General features: G+C 35.1%; 1 protein-coding gene across 1 annotated transcript in view; it reads left to right on the top strand.

Annotated features, from left to right (window-relative positions):
- The window catches only part of BCHE (butyrylcholinesterase), a 78,288-nt gene extending 77,204 nt beyond the window's left edge, over nt 1-1,084 (top strand). Inside the window, exon 4 of the mRNA XM_010840926.1 lies at nt 477-1,084. Within this exon, the coding sequence (XP_010839228.1) occupies nt 477-601 (125 nt within the window). The 3' untranslated portion in view covers nt 602-1,084. The remainder of the gene's footprint in view (nt 1-476) is intronic.
- Nucleotides 1,085-20,416: the final 19,332 nt, after the last annotated feature.

Below are 20,416 nucleotides of genomic sequence, written 5' to 3'. Positions count from 1 at the left end.
GAATGTAAGATCTATGTAGAATGCCAATTACACAGTTCTCCTAAAGCATTAATAATACATATTTATATATGAATATTTTCATCAGAAATAATACTCTGCTATATAATTAGATATGTAAAATATATGTATTAAATGAGATTTTTGCTATGCTTAGGGGAGTCTAGAAAACAATATTTATGTATCTTCTCAGAAACTATAGCAAAAATATTTAATATAATTTTACATAATATACAAAATGATGTGTGTTGCATTTTATATTGAATACATCTTGTATGTATATATAATTTTCAATTTCATATAGTATATTTAAAATTTATTAGTTTTTTCATGTAGTGAAGGAAGTTGATAATAAATAATGAATTAAAAGATCACTGTGCAGTGTGCTAGGAGAAAATGGTATCTGAAATCAAAATTATTTTTAAATTAACCAACAGATATGAAATGTAGATTAACACAACTCACTCCATGTTTTACAGGAAATATTGATGAAGTAGAACGAGAATGGAAAGCAGGATTCCATCGCTGGAACAATTACATGATGGATTGGAAAAATCAATTTAACGATTACACTAGCAAGAAAGAAAGCTGTGCAGGTCTCTAATTAATAGATTTACCTTTTATAGAATGTTCGTTTTCCTGTAGATCAAGGCAAAACTATCATTGGCTCTCTTACACTCCTGGTAAGAAAGCTATTATGTATAAAACAAAAATGTCAAAAGGATAAAATCGATTCCTCTCTTCTTTCACTTAGTATTGTACGTAGCATTCCAAAACCCAAATGGCTAGAACAAGTTTAATTAAATTTCACATTATAAAGTATGACAATTAATTATATGCATATTAAAACAGTTTGCAGCTTCAAACTCTCTCTTTCCTGAATAACTTTAAGAAAGTATTTCCCTAAAATGTATCTGAGTTGTTTCCAATCTCCAACTGATTTTTATTACCACTGATAAAAGATATTTTAAAAAAATGGGTGGGAGGTCTTGAAACATTACATACTGTGATTTACAATATTATTTCCTTTTAATTAATTTATGCATTTAATGTTAATATGATATATTAAAACAAACAAAGTAATTGGCTTCTTTGGTTTTTTTTTTATATGAAGGCAAGAGAATTTATTTAAGAGAATCTTAAAAGAGACTTGGTCACTTGAAATTACCTAATGATAGAAACAAAATGTCACAACCAAAAGACAAAATGTAAAAGAATATAATTACTTGTATTTTGAATTTTTTAAAGATGTGTATGCTTATAGTCTTAAAATTATACTCCTGTTTCTTCAATTTTTTTCTTTCTCACTTCCTCACTCGTCAACTGTCCCAAACATGTCCACATGTAAATTACTCTTCCTGTAATTCAAAAACTATGTACTATCTGAAATATCCCTTGACTGGACCCAGATATATCAGGATTTTAGTAAAGAAATTGTTCAATTTCAAAAAAGAAATGATTATATTTTTTCAGATAAATTATATTGTTTTAATAATATTAAAAATTACAAATTTGCACTTACTAACTTTCATGACAAGGGAATGCATCCCATGAATAAATTCATTGTCTTTCATTAAAGGGGAGATGTCAGGGGATTTTAAATCCCAGGAAAAAGCAGCACTGTTTTTGTTTTGTTTTGCTGTTTTTCTTGTCATTTCTTTTTTTCTTTTTTCTTTACAATTTTATTTGTTTTTCAGGCTGTGCTGGGTCTTCGTTGTTGTGCAGGCTTTCCTCTAGTTGTGGCATATGGGGGCTACTCTTCTTTGCAGTGCCCAGGCTTCTCATTGTCGTGGCTTCTCCTGTGGAACACAGGCTCTAGGGCGCATGCACTTCAGTAGTTGTGGGACAGGGGCTCAGTAGTTGTGGTTCCCAGGCTCTGGAGCATAGACTCAGTAGTCGTGGTACAGAGGCTTAGTTGCTCTTAGGCATGTGAGTTATTCCTGGATCAGGCCCGTGTCTCCTGCATTGGCAGGTGGATTCTTTACCACTGAACTACCAGGGAAGCCCAGGGCAGTGTTGTTGATTATGCTAATTAAGCACTGAAAACTAGTACTCAGTATAAAGTGAGTCTATCAGTCTGCAGACTGTCAGCAGAAGCAAATCTCATTATTCATTGGTCATAATTATCTCTATGCTGCTGCTAAGTCGCTTCAGTCGTGTCCTACTCTATGCGACCCCACAGACGGCAGCCCACCAGGCTCTGCTGTCCCTGGATCCAGGCAAGAACACTGGAGTGGGTTGCCATTTCCTTCTCCAATGCATGAAAGTGAAAGTGAAGTCGCTGAGTTTTGTCCGACTCTTAGCGACCCCATGGACTGCAGCCCACCAGGCTCCTCAATCCATGGGATTTTTCCAGGCAAGAGTACTAGAGTGGGATGCCATTGCCTTCTCCGAAGTATCTCTATAGTTAAATCCAATAAATATAGATCTGCAGTCCTCAGTGTGTCAAAGATCATGGTATTTTATCAACTTCAGCTGATCAAAAAGAGTTGTTATACATGTCAAGTTAATTCATTTCAGTGGTGCTATAAATGGACATTTTATTTTATATTTCTTCCCTCATCTTGAGATGAATAAAAAAGCCACACATAAGATAGCCAAATATCCTGGTTTTCTATTATATAACCACCATCTTGGTTTCAGGTGCCATTCTCCTAGGATCTATTATGTTTTTCTGAATCAGTTGAGTGTCATTTTGATGTAGAACACTCTTATTTATAAAACAACTAAATGATGCCTATTCAACAGCATTGAGGACCCTTTAAAAGTTCTCTTGATGAGAGTAATAATGAATAAAACATAACCAATGTTTGTAGAATACCTATAAATTTTCTTATATGATTAGTCCCAGTCATAAGAAAAGATACCATGGTCCACTTTGTCCTACCTTGGACAACCAACTGCTTCATTCTTGAATTTTACCTAGAATACCACTTGACTTATTCTGAAGCTTTTATCCGTGAGTTTAGTTTGCCTTGCTCTGTCTTATACCTGATGCAAAATCTCATCATTAGAGTCACCAACTGATGAGATAATAAAGCAGCAGGAGTGAAAGAATGATTTGAGAAGTGAATGTTAACACAAGTAACCATGTACACACCACATAAAACCCGCCCCAAAAAGACTGGTTTATTTTCCAGACATTTTCTTAGCCTAGTTTAATTCTTTATGGTTACCCTGAAAGGTGAAAAAATCCAAATTCCCATGGCAATTAACTGCCAGTGCCTTGATATTATCAGATCCATCTCTAGATTCCCAACTGGGAACTGTTTGCCAAGTACCATTACACTGGTTAGATGCTTGCTGACTGAGTGATTGGATGGGAGGATGAGATACAGCCGAGCTCAGTTCCATTGTGTAGCAGGAAAATTACATTGTGAGTCCTCCGAGAACCAGGAAGAAACATGACAAAAGTAGAAGAAAAAGATTGAGAGAGGTGTGTGTAGGAGGAGAGCCTTCACTGAATTTATCCAAATAGACTATCCTATGTATGCAGGTCAAGAAGCATCAGTTAAAACTGGACATGGAACAACAGACTGGTTCCAAATAGGAAAAGGAATATGTCAAGGCTGTATATTGTCATCCTGTTGACAATATACATCATGAAAAATGTACATGATGAGAGTACATCATGAGAAATGCTGGGCTGGAGGAAGCACAAGCTGGAATCAAGATTGCCGGGAGAAATATCAATAATCTCAGATATGCAGATGACACCACCCTTATGGCAGAAACTAAAGAGGAACTAAAGAGCCTCTTGATGAAAGTGAAAGAGGAGAATGAAGAAGTTGGCTTAAAACTCAACATTCAAAAAAGTAAGATCATGGCATCCGGTCCCATCACTTCATGGGAAATAGATGGGAAAACAGTTGAAACAGTGGCTGACTTTATTTTGGGGGGCTCAAAAATCACTGCAGATGGTGACTGCAGCCATGAAATTAAAAGATGCTTACTCCTTGGAAGGAAAGTTATGACCAACCTAGACAGCATATTAAAAAGTAGAAACATTACTTTGTCAACAAAGGTCCATCTAGTCAAGGCTATGGTTTTTCCAGTGGTCATGTATGGATGTGAGAGTTGGACTATAAAGAAACCTGAGCTCAGAAGAATTGATGCTTTTGAAGTGTGGTGTTGGAGAAGACTCTTGAGAGTCCCTTGGACTGCAAGGAGATCCAACCTGTCCATCCCAATGGAGATCAGTTCTGGGTGTTCACTGGAAGGCCTGATGCTGAGGCTGAAACTCCAGTCTTTTGGCCACCTGATATGAAGAGCTGACTCATTTGAAAAGACGCTGATCATGGGAAAGATTGAGGGCAGGAGAAGGGGACAACAGAGGATGAGATGGTTGGATGGCATCACTGACTCAATGGACATGGGTTGAGGTGGACTCCAGAGGTTGGTGATGGACAGGTAGGCCTGGCGTGCTGCAGTTCATGGGGTCATAAGGAGTTGGACATGACTGAGCGACTGAATTGAACTGATGTACTTGAGAGTTTCAGCAAAGAAGAGGTGATGAGATAGAATTGTAGATATGTATAGTAGGTAATTTCACATTGACATTTGGGTATTTAATTCAATGATTCTCAACTTTAAACCTTGACTACATGTTAGAATCTTGGAGTGGAATCTAGACATCAGTATTTTTAAGTTTCTCAGGTAATTCTGATTTCAGCAAGTGGGGTGGGGGTGCAATATTCATACTGTTTTAGTACTCACAAGCAAATAACCATAAAACTTGCAATTTAACATGAGAAAGAAATGTACTTATTATTGATATCTGAGGACCTAATTGTTTTTCTCTGAACAAGGAACTGTAGCAGATATTACTGAATGCATAAAATAAATTTGGCACAAACAGTTTTTTCAATGACCTCCACACCAGAAAGGTATCCTTTCAGGATGTCATTTTTATCATAAATATATACTCTGAGAGGATGTTTGAAAAATAAGAAAGAGTACATGAAATACATAGAATATTTTACAGTTGTTCATTAACTGCAGTTATTTCTGAAGATCATCTTTTTGTTTGAGCTAACCCAAAATTTGCTTCCGTTTCCCTGGTGGCTCAAATGGGTAAAGAATCTGCCTGCAATGCAGGAGACCCAGGTTCAATTCCTGGGTCGGGAAGATCCCCTGGAGAAGGGAATGGTGACCCATTCTAGTATTCTTACCTGGAGAATTCCATAGAGGAGTTTGGCAGGATACAGTCTGTGGCATCGCAAAGTTGGACATGACTGAGTGACTGACACGACACACAGAATTTGCTTACTTGACACTAAGTAACAATAGCAATTCAGATGCAAGATGACTAATCAGACTTTTAATTTTTGTTTCCCATCACACTTTTCATTTTATTAAAAAATTTTTTTTATTATTATTATTATTATTTTTTACTTTACAATATTGTATTGGTTTTGCCATACATCAGTATGCATCTGCCACAGGTGTACACGTGTTCCCCATCCTGAACCTCTCTCCCACCTCCCTCCCCATACCATCCTTCATTTTAAAAGTACTGACTGTTTTGTGAACTCTCAAAAATATGGACAAGTAATCATTCTTACCAGGTTCAGAAAGATATGCTACTAGGATTAATTACATAATAATTATTAAACTAGGTAGGTGAATACAAAGACTTGCTTTTCTCCTCAGAAGCATTTGCAGACATCTTTTGCTTGAGGCAATTACTATATTACCTTGTTTTTCTGAGTTAGACATTCTAATTATTTTTTATATCCTTCAATGGTTAGGGAGAAAAAGCAGGAGCAGAGGGGATTTATCAAAGAAGTCTCTGGATAATAAACTATAAAAATGTATTTAACAGTGTAAAACACCATTCTAAAATGCTTGAAGTAAATATATCAAGAGAATGATCTAAAAATAAGAGAGATAGAATGATCTATCAATCTATCTATTATCTATCTATCATCTATTAAGGATAACCGCTCCCAATTTTAGTCAAAGGGAGGGATAAAAGCCAGAGGAATGCTACTAGTATACCTAATACAACCTGGAATATAAATGCAAAGTCATTGCCTTGACCAAGACAGTCTTACTGTTCCCCTCAGGTTGACTAAGCTTTAGACAAATTTCTTCCTGGCTGTGGGCCTCTGACTTCCAGTTTCTTAAGAGAATTTGCTTCAGAAATCTTGCCATTGTAAATTCTTTCTCTATCCCTTTGAAATGTATATAAATCTTTCAGCTTCTTGTCAGTTTTACTACCCATGAAATGTCTTTCTCAAGGACCTGGGAACTATTACTTTGAAATTAAACATTAAAAGAGATAGTGCCTCCATCACTCAGTCTCAGTGGGAAGATAGGAGCCTAACTTCTTTGGGAGCCAATTACCAAACACTGATGGCTTAATCCCAGAAGAAAACATTGCAAACTCAAGAATAACTCTATGTGCTCAACATATCCCTTTGGTCAACCCTCCCCCAAAGTCTGCCAGTACTTTTCTACTAGCTCACCTCAACACGTAAAAACCTTCACATCTTTTATTTCAGAGAAGTTGAGTTCAGTCTCTCTCCCCATTTGAAACTGTTGTTATTGTTGTTCAGTTGCTCAGTCATGTCTGAGTCTTTGCAACACCATGGACTGCAGCAGGCCAGTCTTCCCTGTCCATCACCATCTCCCGAAGTTTGCTCAAGCTCATGTCCATTGAGCTGATGATGCCATCATCATCCAACCATCTCGTCCTCTGTTGCTCCCTTTTCCTACCTTAAATCATTCCCAGCATCAGGGTCTTCCTAATGGTTTGTCTCTTTGCATCAGATAGCCAAAGTGTGGAAGCTTCAGCTTCAGCATCAGTCCTTCCAATGAACATTCAGGACTGATTTCCTTTAGGATGGACTGGTTGGATCTCCTTGCAGTCCAAGGGACTCTCAAGAGTCTTCTGCAACACCACAGTTTAAAAGCATCAGTTCTTCAGTGCTCAGCTTTCTGTATAGTCCAACTCTCACATCCATACATGAATACTGGAAAAACCACAACTTTGCCTATACAGACCTTTGTTGACAAAGTGATGCCTCTGCTTTTTAATATGCTGTCTAGGTTAGTCATAACTTTTCTTCCAAGGAACAAGCATCTTTTAATTTCAAGGCTGCAGTCATCGTCCACAGTGATTCTGAAGCCCAAGAAAATAAAATTTGTCACTGTATCCATTCTTACCCCATATGTTTGTCATGAAGTGATGGGACAAAATGTCGGTGATCTTTGTTTTTTGAATGTTGAGTTTTAGGCCAGATTTTCCACTCTCCTCTTTGACCTTCATCAAGAAGCTCTTTAGTTCCTCTTTGCTTTCTGCCATAACTGTGGTGTTATCTGCATATCTGAGGTTATTGATATTTCTCCCAGCAATCTTAATTCCCCAATTGTAATAACCTTGAATGAAGTCTTTATTGACTGTTAAACTTTGTTCAGTGCAGTATTTACTTTCACAGCCTAAACTAAAATTCAACACTTCTTAAAGTGCCTAGGGCACATTCACATCTATATTCATATTCTACTACCATATTAGAAAATACAAGTATTTTCTTGCAGCAGATATTCTTCAGAAAGGGTGATTCCCTATTGAAGAGGGGAGTAAAACTTTAACTTATGAGGTTTTGACTATATACTTTTTAGTAAACTTTTTCTGATATCTTTTAGACTTTAGTCACATATGATAATTTTCATTCTTACGTTAATCTTGATATTTTGGCATTTTTTGTTTTTAGCATTTCTTAATGTTTCATGATAGATTCTTTTTTCTTCTTGACATCAAATTTAAGTTTTCTTGGTTATATTCTTCTCCTCATAGAATGGCTGAGGACAAATGAATTCACTCATTTGCATGTGGACTTTGTTTTTTCTTCTTTATTCTCATCTTTTTTTTTTTTTCTTTTCCATGAATGCAGAAAATACAGATTCTTGTGTTGTGGTCTAGGAATCACAGGTGACATAAAGGACTGTGTATATATTTTTAATGCAAATTTTCATTATACTGTTAGGCCTTTGGGATGAAAAATAATATTTTCCAAGAAAAAAGGTATCATGCAGAATAACAAACTTCAAGAATCATACTTGCAAGGACCCCTTTGAAGACACTGTGTGTAATTTTATTTTTGCTAAAGACAGTTTCCAGAAAGACAGGAGTTTCAGGAAGAGCAAAACTTAGTTTAGTTTCTGTTTTTCACTGCATCAATGGAAATGAGTCTTTAGTCTATAGCCTCAGGCACAAAACAACATTTTAATCCAAGAGGACTCTGCCTCCCTCCACTGCCTTTAAAGACATTCCACCAATTTTCTTTAGTTGAAATGTGCTATCATTGTTTTACAACATTGTAATATGCTAATTTTGAAGTTACTATCTTTGTGCAAGGTAATAAGTGAGTAAAAGCTCAAATCCTAACATCTGCTGTGGCATTTCAATTTTAAACCAAATGTGTGTATAATATTCTCTTTGGTAAGTGAATTAACATTTTCACATAACCATGAAAGATAAAATTTTAATAATCTCCCTTGGAGTTTTCTCTTTGAAGTCATGTGCAAAATATTAAGTGAGAAGAAGAACAGAACACTAGTTCTTTCTTATAAGATTATTGAAGTCTTCAAAGACAGAGAGTGAATACCATGTCCTTCTTCTCAGCTCACCTGGAGTTACAGTTCTCAGGTGAGTCACCTCTCAGTCCTGAGAGGCAGCAATTTACTTAGAGTAGATTGAAGTCTACAAAAAATGCCTTAAATTCCAGAGCACCCATGGTTCTTGATCAGTGGTTGACACTGCTGTACAGAATTCTACCCTTTAATGCATATTTTTCAATGCCTGAAAAAACTTTTTCTAGGATGTCTTTCAATCATCTGTTCAATCTCTTTTTGACTGTCACTATACCTCAGGATAAAAAATATTCCAACTATTATATGCTAATGTCTTAATGAAAAATATTTTATTTATCATATTACATTATCACTCCAAGTCATGTCATTTTCAGTAAAGTAAGTCTGTCTTGGATCCCATCTACAGAAATGGAGTATTAGAATATTTGGGGACATCGTCCCATTAAAGTTCAGGCAGAGGGAACAAATGAGAAGGTCCTATGGAGATCTCCTCACATACTGTGTTTAGGGAGCAGGTAAGAGGTCTAAGCTGCTGGAAGAAATAAGGGAGGGTGATAGGAAATGAGGTGGGAACTGAAGAGAAAGGCAGATGGCAAGTCATCACAGGGCATTGAGCAGATTGAGTAACACAATCATGATCATGCTTTTTTTTAAGAAGGAGCACTCTCATTCTTTACAGGCTAAACTATAAAAAGGCAAGAGTGGGCATAAAGGAAGCTGTTTAATTATCCAGGTAAGAGAAAAGAATGGCTTGTAGTTAGTAGCTACTGAGAAGTACGAGATATATTTATAATATTTGTAAGCAATAGCCAAAAGGATTCACCAAAAGACAGAGGGGAGTAAACAATAAATATAAGATTTTCTGCTTAAGTAACTGGTAGAATGAATTTATCATATTCTGAGACAGGGAAAGTTGTAGGTCCTACAGGTCTAAATAGAGAAACAACAGTTCATTTCAGGGTATGCTGGCTTTCAGATGCTTATGAGGTATCTAAGAAAGAAAAAGAGAAAACACCTCACTGAAGGAGAGTAGAGGGGAGATTTCTAGGTTAGAGATATGAATAAAATTGTTTCCAGCATAAAGATGGTATATAAAGCCATGGAACTCAAGATTACCTAGAAACTGAGTGCAACTATGAACTGAGCCAAGTCAGCACTCCAGCACTGAGACTTAATTTGATGTTCAAACCTGTCAATTTTATAAAGTTCCCTGCTTATTACTGGACCTTTCCCTATCCTTAAGTTTCTAACCTTGATTCATCTCCCATTCATCTGTAGTTCAAAAAATTTTTTTCTTCAGGAGAAGTAAACCAAGACTTTTTATAGATGAGAAAATCTTTTGGTGTCCTCAAAAATAAATGAATATTTGGTTCAATTTATAATATCACCATTTAAATATATTTTACTCAACTCCATAGAATTCTCTACAAAATGAAAGTCTATGAGCAACTAGATTCTTATTTTAATGCTTATAATCTGTATCTTCTCTTTGTGTATTTTGCAAGACTTGCATGTGCATGCAAGCATACATCTAATTCATAGGCTAAATAATGGACTCCCCAAATGACAGCCACTTCCTAATTCCTGAAATTTGTAAAAGTGGCCTTATATTTCATAAAATAATTTTGTAGAAGTGGTCAAGTTGAAGACCTTGAGAGAAGCAGGTAATATTGTATTATCTAGGTGAGCAATAAATGCAATCACATGTATTCTTACAAGAGAGATGCAGAGGGAGACTTGACACACAGAAGAGAAGGCAATACCACAGAGGCAGAGTTCTGAGTGACACAGCCACAAGCCACAGAATGCCAGCACCCACCAGAAGTAGAAGAGACAAAGAACAAATTCTTCCTTGGCACCTATGGAAGGAAGTGTGGCTCTGCCAACTACTTGGTTTTGACACAATGAAACCAATATCAAATTTCTAACCTCCAGAACTGTGAAAAAATTAATTTCCATAGTTTAAATCATCAAGTTTGTGTTAGTGTATTATGGCAGCCATAAGAAACTAATACATGAGATTAAATTTCACCAAGATCAACCTAAGTATTGTTTATCTAACATTACTTTCCCTAGATTTTCAAAGATATTTTCAAGCTGCAAGTTAATATGTATCTTAATTTGGTGAAAGTTCTTATGTGTATCTATTTGTTATTTCTGGTCTGGCTCCTTCATTCTCACCACCTGTAGTCCTACTATACACAGGTCATATTACCTGAATCTGTCTCACTTTAGCTTCATTTTAATCTTACTTTATTCTTTTCCTTAGAAATACTATAATTTGGGAAAATTTCCAAGTGTTTGTGCCTCCTCCAAGATTTGTCTTCTATAACTGATCCATTATTTTTATTACCACAATTATTATTAACTGTTACAATTTTTGCATCTCATATTTTTACTTATTTAAAGTTTTTCTCTCATCATCCATTGTTATGATTTCATAAGTGTAAAAATTCCTTTAATCTTTAAAGATAATTTTTATATATTCATAAATATTCTAAAAATTTCCTTTATTTTTGCACTAGCAGAATTTCAAAAGCAGTATAGATTTAGATATAGTTATTCCTTTCAAATGAGTCATCTTTTCATAGGTCTAATATAATACTATGTGATATAAATATTGAAATAAATTTTGACAGAAGTAGGTGGGGATTCCTGGTCTATTCCTTCAGACACAGGCAAAGGAAAAGGAGACTTTATAGTTAATATTATTTTCATTTATCAGTGAGGAAATCCAATATCTGGCACCATCTAAGAAGTAATTCTAGTGGAGGGCCGTGCCACAGAAGGGATATTTCTTGAATTCTACTCCAAGATAAGTGTGATAGCAACTTAGCAGTGTCCTATTTTTTCATTTTTCTTGTTGGCTTTATTTCACATATTTTTCAACTTTGCTTGGTAATGGGAAACACCAGAATTCACCTTTAGAGGTCCGTTTGGTCTTTGTCTGGCTCAGTCGTCAGTGTGAGAAATATGATTAATTAAAATGTTAAGAGCCTAAATTCTGTTGACCTGTATTTTTAAAGTTTTTTAAGATCCTAAAAGAGTAAAGGTGTATAGTGAGCGTTAATTGTGTTCAGCATGTCCAACTCTTTGTGACCCCACGAACTGTAGCTTGCCAGGCTCCTCTATGGATGGGATTCTCCAGCCAAGAATACTGGAGAGGACAGCTATTCCCTTTTCCAGGGGATCTTCCCAAAGCATGGAGTGAACCTAGATCTCCCGAATTGCTGGCAGAGATTCTTTACCATTTGAGCCACCAGGAAAGCCCGTAAAAGGGCTGGAATTATGAGTGACATCTGTGCAGAAATTCATAAGCTAGAAAAAGAAGAAGAAGAAAAAAAACTTTATCCTTAAAATCTGTCAGTAAATCAGTATGTCAGAAATATTTCATTAGAAACTCAAAGAGATATATCACACAAGAACAAGTAACTCTGCTATAGTGATATCAACTGATGATCACAATATTGGGTATTAATTGTTCTGTACAAAAGACAACTGAAAATGTATCAAATAATAGTCGTAAGAACTAGAAAAGTATTTTAACTGGATCAGAGTACTACAGTTTTCTTTTTGAGTGGCACTTCCATCAATAATTTTATTTGCTTGTAATAGAAGCTCAAAAACTGTCAGATATACCTTCTATAATATGCAGCAGCATTTGAAGACTCCTTTCATTTTTCACTGAGATATTTTCAATTAAAAGTCAAGAGGCATTGTGCTGCTAACTCGGAGTTGGAATAAATCAACTCAGGACTCAGGTATAGTAAATTCACCAAATGCTTCTTCCTTTTATTGCTTTAACGTAGCACTCAAGATGAACAAGTGGGGACCACAAAGCTAAGAGATTGTAGGTGCCGTAATTAAATATCAAAATGTATTTTAAATATAATAATATTTGTCAATAATGAGTGAAGGAAATAATGACCTAATTTGGAAAAAAAAATTCATGGAACAGATAAAAACTGTAAGCAAATATATTACCATTAAAAAAAAAAGTAATTATAGATTCAATAATTCAAAGCACAGATAAAATAATTCAGGAAAGAAATGATAGGTAACAGATTAAGAGTTAGCAAAGGACAAAACAAAAGGAGGAAAAAAATAAACTCTCAGGTATGATGCTTACACTAAGAACATCATAAAAGAAAATGATCCTGTTTGAGAAGACACCAATGATATGACAGGATTGAAAATAAAATAAGATAAAATAAAAGCAGGAGTAAAAGGAGAATAGAAGAGATTACAAAAGAATATACAACACAATCAGCTTGCTAAGAGTGAAAACTGAAATAGATCAAAAAGGAATTGATGATATAACTCAGGGAAAAAAGGATGTTAAATACAACTTTTCGTCTGTGAATTGAAAAACGGCACTATTTCTCAGGGTGGAAAATATGTTAGAGTAGTACAAAATCTTAGGACTTCTCCAAGACTTTAAAAAAATTCTTTGTTAGAATGATACATAAATGTCCACTAATAGGGAGGTGTTAAAGCTAATTTGGTTTATTCAGAAGATAGAATACCGTGTAGCTATTGGATGAGGTAACTAATTCCTTATGAGCTGATATGGAAAGATCGCCATGATTTTTTTTTCCACCAAATTTGAAAGAAAATAATGTGAATAATATTAAAGATGAGCTATGATTTCTATTTAAAAACATTATGTTTGGTACCTATGCTATAGATGCTCTCTGAAAACATGTTTTAAAACTATAGCAGTGAATACCTCTGGAGAAGGAACTAGATGGCCTGTGATAGAAATGTCAGACTAAGAGTTATTGCTCATGTTCTGTCTTTAAGTGCCTTTTATACTCTGTAGCATGGGCATATATCACCTATTCAAAACAAATAATAACATGTAATTGTAAAAAGGCAGGCAAACCTGTTTAATTATTTGCAAGGAAAAATTATACAATAACAACAATAAGAACTGAATACCCATACTATTGTTTTTGACAGGCATTGTTCTACAATACAATAGATGATGCTAAATAATTCCATCCAACGTGAATACTTTCAACTACTTAAACTGGTATTTTGCTGCCAGTTCATCCTGGAAGATCCATGAAAGCAGTGCTATTCAAAATTCTATGTTTGGCAAAGAGATTTACTAATGTCCTCCAATGTCTATGGATAACTGGAACATCTGCCCTTAACATTTCCAGGCCAAAATGGCTCTCCCATTCTCTGTGGTGTGGAACTCTGGGATTTCAACCAAGGCATTGATTCTTTTACAGGAAAAAAAAATAGTCAATATAACTCTTTAAAAGAAAATACAATTTACAGTTCTTAATTTCCACAATTAACTGTTAAAATGAGTACTTACTGTTTGCTTCAATCAGTATTAAATGTATATATTAATATACCCTGGGTTTTTTGAACAGATGAAATGGATATGAGGACTTGCCCCAAACCCAGACCATTTTGTCTTCTTATATGATAAAGGAGAATAAGCCCTTAGATTTGAGTACCAACCACACCCACACAGAATTTCGTTGGATCTTCATATTACCCATACACATTCCCTTTGTCTCTTTGTCTGTTGATAAGGTACAAGAGGAGGTTAACAAAAGGCATAAAGTCACAATTCCATGCCCAGGTATGTTCTTTTTCATATATCATGTCTGTTTTCTGATCAAGATAAAGGCAATTTTCCTTAGACTGTTCACCATACTGGTTTCTGTAGTTTCTGAAAAAAGCAATTATGACACTTACATATAAAATGCTATAGTTGACATTTTTTTGCTACATAGCAAAAGTTTCTCAAGAAAGCAGTGCATTAATTTACATTCTGTTGCAAGTTCCTTATTTACATTTCCAACTACTCAGAAGGTCTTATTTGAGAACCAGTGATAGTATATGCCTGGGATATGGTTGCAAATGGTCCCCCAAGTCCATGTTGTAAATGTGAGATGAAAATGACAAGAATGAGAACATTACATAGATATCTGAGGAAGAACATTCTATATTAGTGCAAAGACCCCAAGGTGAAAATAAGCTTTGTGTGTTTGAGGAAAAGACTAGAATTAGAAAGAATAGCATGAGCCATAGGAGATAAAGTTGAATCATAAGAGCTCTAGGATTTTGCATTTTATTATAAATTCAATAGAGAGTTATTAGAAGGTTAATAAGTGAAGGAATGACATGGTCCAATTTAGAAATTGAAAGGTCACTCTGACATCTCTGTGGCAAAGATTCTTAGGATAGGTGGTCCAAGCAAAGCAGGGAGACCAATAAAGAAGCTATTAAAATAGTGCAGATAAAAGCTTGAAAGGTTTGAATTTGGAATATGCTTGGAAGGTGAAATCATCAGGGCTTTTTAGTGGATTGAGTATGGGGTATGAATGAAAGAAAGACTTGAGAATGACTCCAAAATTTTTGATTTGATTAACTCAGTGTGTTGTGGTGCAGTGAGGTGGGGCAGCTGAGATCAGGAAACTCAGGAAGTGGAACAAGTTCATTAGCTGAAGGTGTAAATCAAGTGTTCCCTCAAATAGGATACACAATTCATATTGCCTATGCTTAGTAAGTCCCATACTCCTTAGGAAAAATTATTAGATCTTCATTTTAAACAAATTTTTCTTTTCATTTTTTAAATTAGGGGAAGGTATGATAACATATTTACAGGAGACTTGAAAAATACAGAACAAAGTTACATATAGTTCCACTATATATTACAAATATTTTTAAGTATATAAATTAAGATTTTTCATTGGAGTTTCAATATCAAACTCTCAAAAGTTAATAACATAAATAGAAAAGTAGAAGGATACAGTGGACCTGAAAAGCACTATGAACCAATTCAACATAATTAAGCTTTATACGATTTTCACACAACAGTAGAATATAAATTCCATTTAAGTTCCCATAGACTATAAACTAGGAGACTCTAAAACATATCCAGGGATATAAAACAAGGTGCAAATTTTTCATGATTTAAAAGTACCAATATCATGCAGTCTGTTCTCTTATCACTGTGGAATTAGAAATCAGTATCGAAAGATATTTGAAAATAACCCACATATTTTCAAACTCAATGTGACATTTACCAAGAGAGATCCTTGATTTAGCTTTTTAAAGCCTAAATAAAGTTAAAAGACTGAAGAAACACAGAATGTGATTGTAGAGAAGAAAGCATTTAAATGAAAAATTAATATCAAAATGAGAGATCAACATCAAACATATTTTAAAAACCCCATGTATTTGGAAAATAAATGTCCTCTTTTAAATGAGGGGTGGATATAAGAAGCCGTAATAAGGAAAATGAGAAAATACTTGTAGCAGAGCTTCATTTTTGATCCAAGACGATCTCTCCAACCACATCTCTAGTTGATCCTAACAAACATATGTAAATTCCACTTTCCAAAACAAACCTACTGTTCCATATTTCTTTGTCCAAACTACCTACATCCAGATACTTTCCTTATGAAGTATTACACATCTTATAAATCTCAAGTATATGTCAATTTCTTTCTATTGTTTTCCTTGATCCTCATCAGGCACACTGCCTCCCCTCCAATACTATCACTTCATTTTATTTGGACCTTTTAGGAGAAGGGATCACATTGGCATTTCCATCAGCTCTACTATGAGTTCCTCAATGGTGAATCTATCTCTAATTCATATTAAGATTCCTGGAAACTTGCCCAGTGCATAAATTCTCACTCCAGACAAATTTTCTTACACACTTAATGCTGAAAAATAGCTCACAATATTTTAGACCTACCCATATATCTAACTCTAGTATTTTTGGACTTCCATGGTGGCTCAGACAGTAAAGCATCTGCCTGCAGTGTGGAAGACCTGAGTATAATCCCTAGGTTGGGAAGATCCCCTGGAGGAGGGTGTGGCAACCCACTCCAGTATTCTTGCCTGGAGAATCCCCATGGACAGAGGGTCTGGGTGGGCCACTGTCCATGAGATCTCAAATAGTCAGACATGACTGAGCAACTAAGCACAGCACATATCTAAATAGCAATCCCTCTCTCTACATACATCTTCAAGTATGTACGTATGTTTGGAGCATCAAAGGTTTAATTTAAAAACTAATAGCAGATATAAGATCTTTTTTTTTATTAAAGAAAACCTCATCTTAAACAGTTTTATTATTATTGAAGAAACATTCTCTTCTGTACTAGGAAGAAAAATACTATTTTCAAGTTTCTCAATTCCTACTCCTTCGTTGGTAGTAAATATTACATGAAGGAACACATTATTTTCATATTAAATTTGTGCATTTGTAATTAAACCAAAATGGTTTCCTTGCAAGTCACAGATTTGAGTCAAGAATCTGACAGTGATTCAGGGGCTGAGAGGCAATGAAAGCAGTGAGTCTGGCTTAACTTTGGGCCCCAGTGCAGAAAAGGATGAGTGCCAGCTGAATGAGTATGTGCTCTCCCTCTGCTGCTTTTTACAACTGTGGGGGCACAGCCAAAAATCTGTAGATTGCTGGCAGGCAAGCAGAGCCAATCCAAGCACCTGTGTTGCAAAACTCAGCAATTATGTGATTGCCATTACCAATCCATCTGTGAGGATGGTTATTTGCCACATGTCAGTTGACTCATATGAGGTGAGTTGGAAGGGAAATTCCATTAGATATGGAGGACAGCAAAACTAATAGATCATTTATTCTTTTTGATTGAAAAAATACAGTGAACATTGATGGAAAGTGAGAATTATACAAATGATTGGAAGAGATTAGTAATGGCTATTTTGTGGCAAATGGAAAAACTTCAATTTGAAAGGCAAAAATAAATAATATTGTATCATTTGAGGAACAAAGCTTTTACTTTATGTGTTACATACCTTACATCACACACCTGGTGGCTCAGATGGTAAAGAATCTGCCTGCAATGCAGGAGACTCGTGTTCAATCCCTGGGTCAACAAGATCCCCTGGAGAAGGGAATGGCAGCCCACTCCAGTATTCTTGCCTGGAGAGTTCCATGGACAGAGGAGCCTGGCAGGCCCCAGTCCACGGGGTCACGAAAGAGTGGAATACGACTGAGCGACTAACACAGACACACAAATATGGACTTGCCTGGTGGCTCTGTGGCAAAGAATCAGCTTGACAGTGCAGGAGATGGGTGTTCCATCCCTGTATCAGGAAGATCTCCTAGGGCAGGACATGGCAACTCACTCCAGTATTCTTGCCTGGGAATTCTCATGGACAGAGGAGCCTGGCACGCTATAGTCCATGGCGTCTCAAAAGAGCAGGACACGACTTAGTGACTAAAGAACAACGACAACAAAAACACACAGATGAAGTAGCAGAGTCGTAGTCCAGTATAGAGATAAAAGAATGTTTCCAAAGAATCTAAAACATTTAGTGAAGTTCATTATCTTAGATTCTTAAATAACAAAATCTCAATGGCTGAGACTCAAAAAATTCAGACTTTGTGATAGTAGATCTTGTCTAAGCTGAAGTTGGGCTGCATTATGGGAACAGTCTTACTAAAAATATCAATAATGCAAAAAATATCTATGGAAAAATATTGAAACCTCTTTTAAGTACAGACATGTTTAGCATATTTTGGTCTGTGAATATGTGAATAATATGCAAATTTAAAGTTACATACTAATATCAATTCACACTTATATACACTGAGCATGTGATGTGCCCTGGATGAAGTGCTACAAGCATCTTATTTTGCTTCTCTTGAATCTGTTAAAGGTCTATAACTGGGGCTTAGAGTAGTTACCCATTTTAACCATTAAACAAAATAACCTGTTTAATATTCTCTAAAATAGTTTTACTTCCTTTATATTATTTTGTGGCACAATTCATAGTGGTGCCTATTATGCAGTTCTTGATAAACATCTCAGTCCCTAAGCTATTGAGACAGTACAATCCGATAATACTGTATTATGAAGTACATGTAGAAGACTGTACTAGCTGAGAAAATCAATAGAATATAAAATACCCATGGGATAGGTCAATGAGAAATCTGAAGGATAAAAACACTATTTGTCATGATACGGTTCAGGTGGGAAATGATAAATTTGAATTTTAAGAAGCAGGGTTTCTGGCCAAATCTGTTAGATGACAAAGATAATATGTGCTTCCCATCTATTTGCTTTACTCACTCACTTTTAAAAGGGCATTTATTAAAGCAAATTCTAAAGAACACACACCAAGTATCTCTGAGTAGTAAGAATATACGTAATTTATATTTTCAGATTTTGCTCTTTTGTATTTAAAAATGGATAGCTATTCATTATGAAATTAAAAACTTCAGGAAATGTTTGAGATGACCCATTGCAATCAGTGAGAAAGGTGCATATTGAACTTACAAGTTGAAAGGTAAATGAATTTAAAGCAATGTAAAATACTATCTGAAGTATACTAGGAATAGAGATTCTTCTAGACTCTCAAGTGCATAGAAATACTAACTGAGAATGCATGCTTAATGTGAGCAAGTTCTGTTTGATTTGGTTTTTATTTTTTCCCAGTATTTCATTGGGATAATTTTCAAACACACGAAAAAGTTGGAAGAATTTTTCTGTTAAAATACATATATGTACTATATCAGTGCAGAAATTAATATTTCACTCTATTTGTCTTATCACATATCTGTTTGTCCATATCCATCTACACATCCCTCTAACCATTGATTCATGTATATTATTTTTTGATGCATTTCAAGCAAAGTTACAGACACAGTACAGCCTCACAAAAACCTTAACATGCACATTATTAATCAGAGTTCAATATTTATTTACAATGCTTTTTTGTTATTGTTGTTGAGGTATATATTTATATACCTTTTTCAGCATGAGAAGAGGTTGTTTCAGCAGCAAGACTGAACCAGGAAACTGTCCAAGTGACTAATGACAAGAAAGCTCTAATGACAGTCATTTTGGTGGATCCAGTTCTTTTTCTGAGCTTTGGACATATGAGGCCCTTGGTGACCTGTAAGTTACCCTTATATTCTATTCTGCTAGTATTTTTTTCTTTTTGATTAAATGATTTACAACAAGCTTGTTATTTGCCAGTAAGAGTTATAATTATCATATTAACTATAGGTAGACAATTTTGATCAGGAAACTCCTTTACACCCACATTGCAGTTATATGACAATTTATTAAATGTGGAACTCAACATTTCTAACTATAATCTTACATGTAATTAATACTGAATTTATTGCCTCCTTAATAAATGACATGATAGAATGATGAGTTTCTTTTAAAACAAGGAATTCCTTCTTGTACCCCTTAGAAGTAGCTGAGAGAGCAAAAGAATTGAGAAGTATTAAAGAACCATCTCATCTTCATTTAAATTACTATCCATTTTATCTTCTCCACCCCATTTCTATGAAACATAGAAGGCTGTATGTCTGAGCTCTTATGTCATTGTAACTAAATGTAGCTTTTGGACACTCTAAGAGATTGACTCCAAATATGGTATTTTCTTGCTACAAGTAATGTGCATATGAGAGGCAATAACTCATCTCTGCAAGCTCTAATTTCATAATAATTTATTCCAAGGCCTTGGCAGCTAATGCTTCAGTCACTATTAATAGAAAACTGTGCAAGTAGTGTAGGTGGTACTTTCAGTTTAGTGGTGCTGTAGTTAATTTCTTTAATTTATAAGGTATTTATAAATCTCATTTTTGCAAAGCTGCTGAAACTGTGTAGGCAGAAACCAGTTATCTCCTTATCTCATAGCCTTCCAAATTGTATCTTCTGTAGCCTGCATAATCACTTGCACTCCTCTCACTAAATCTGTGTGACCCCCATCTGTTACTTTATATCTTATGAAATAGCTAATTATTTGCATGGCTTATGACTAAGAATTGTTTTGTCATTCCAATTACTCT

The sequence above is a fragment of the Bison bison genome, unplaced genomic scaffold (genome assembly GCF_000754665.1).
Source record: "Bison bison bison isolate TAMUID 2011002044 unplaced genomic scaffold, Bison_UMD1.0 scf7180017864149, whole genome shotgun sequence".
In the NCBI taxonomy this organism is placed as follows: domain Eukaryota; kingdom Metazoa; phylum Chordata; class Mammalia; order Artiodactyla; family Bovidae; genus Bison; species Bison bison.
This window is presented reverse-complemented; position numbering and strand designations above follow the sequence as displayed.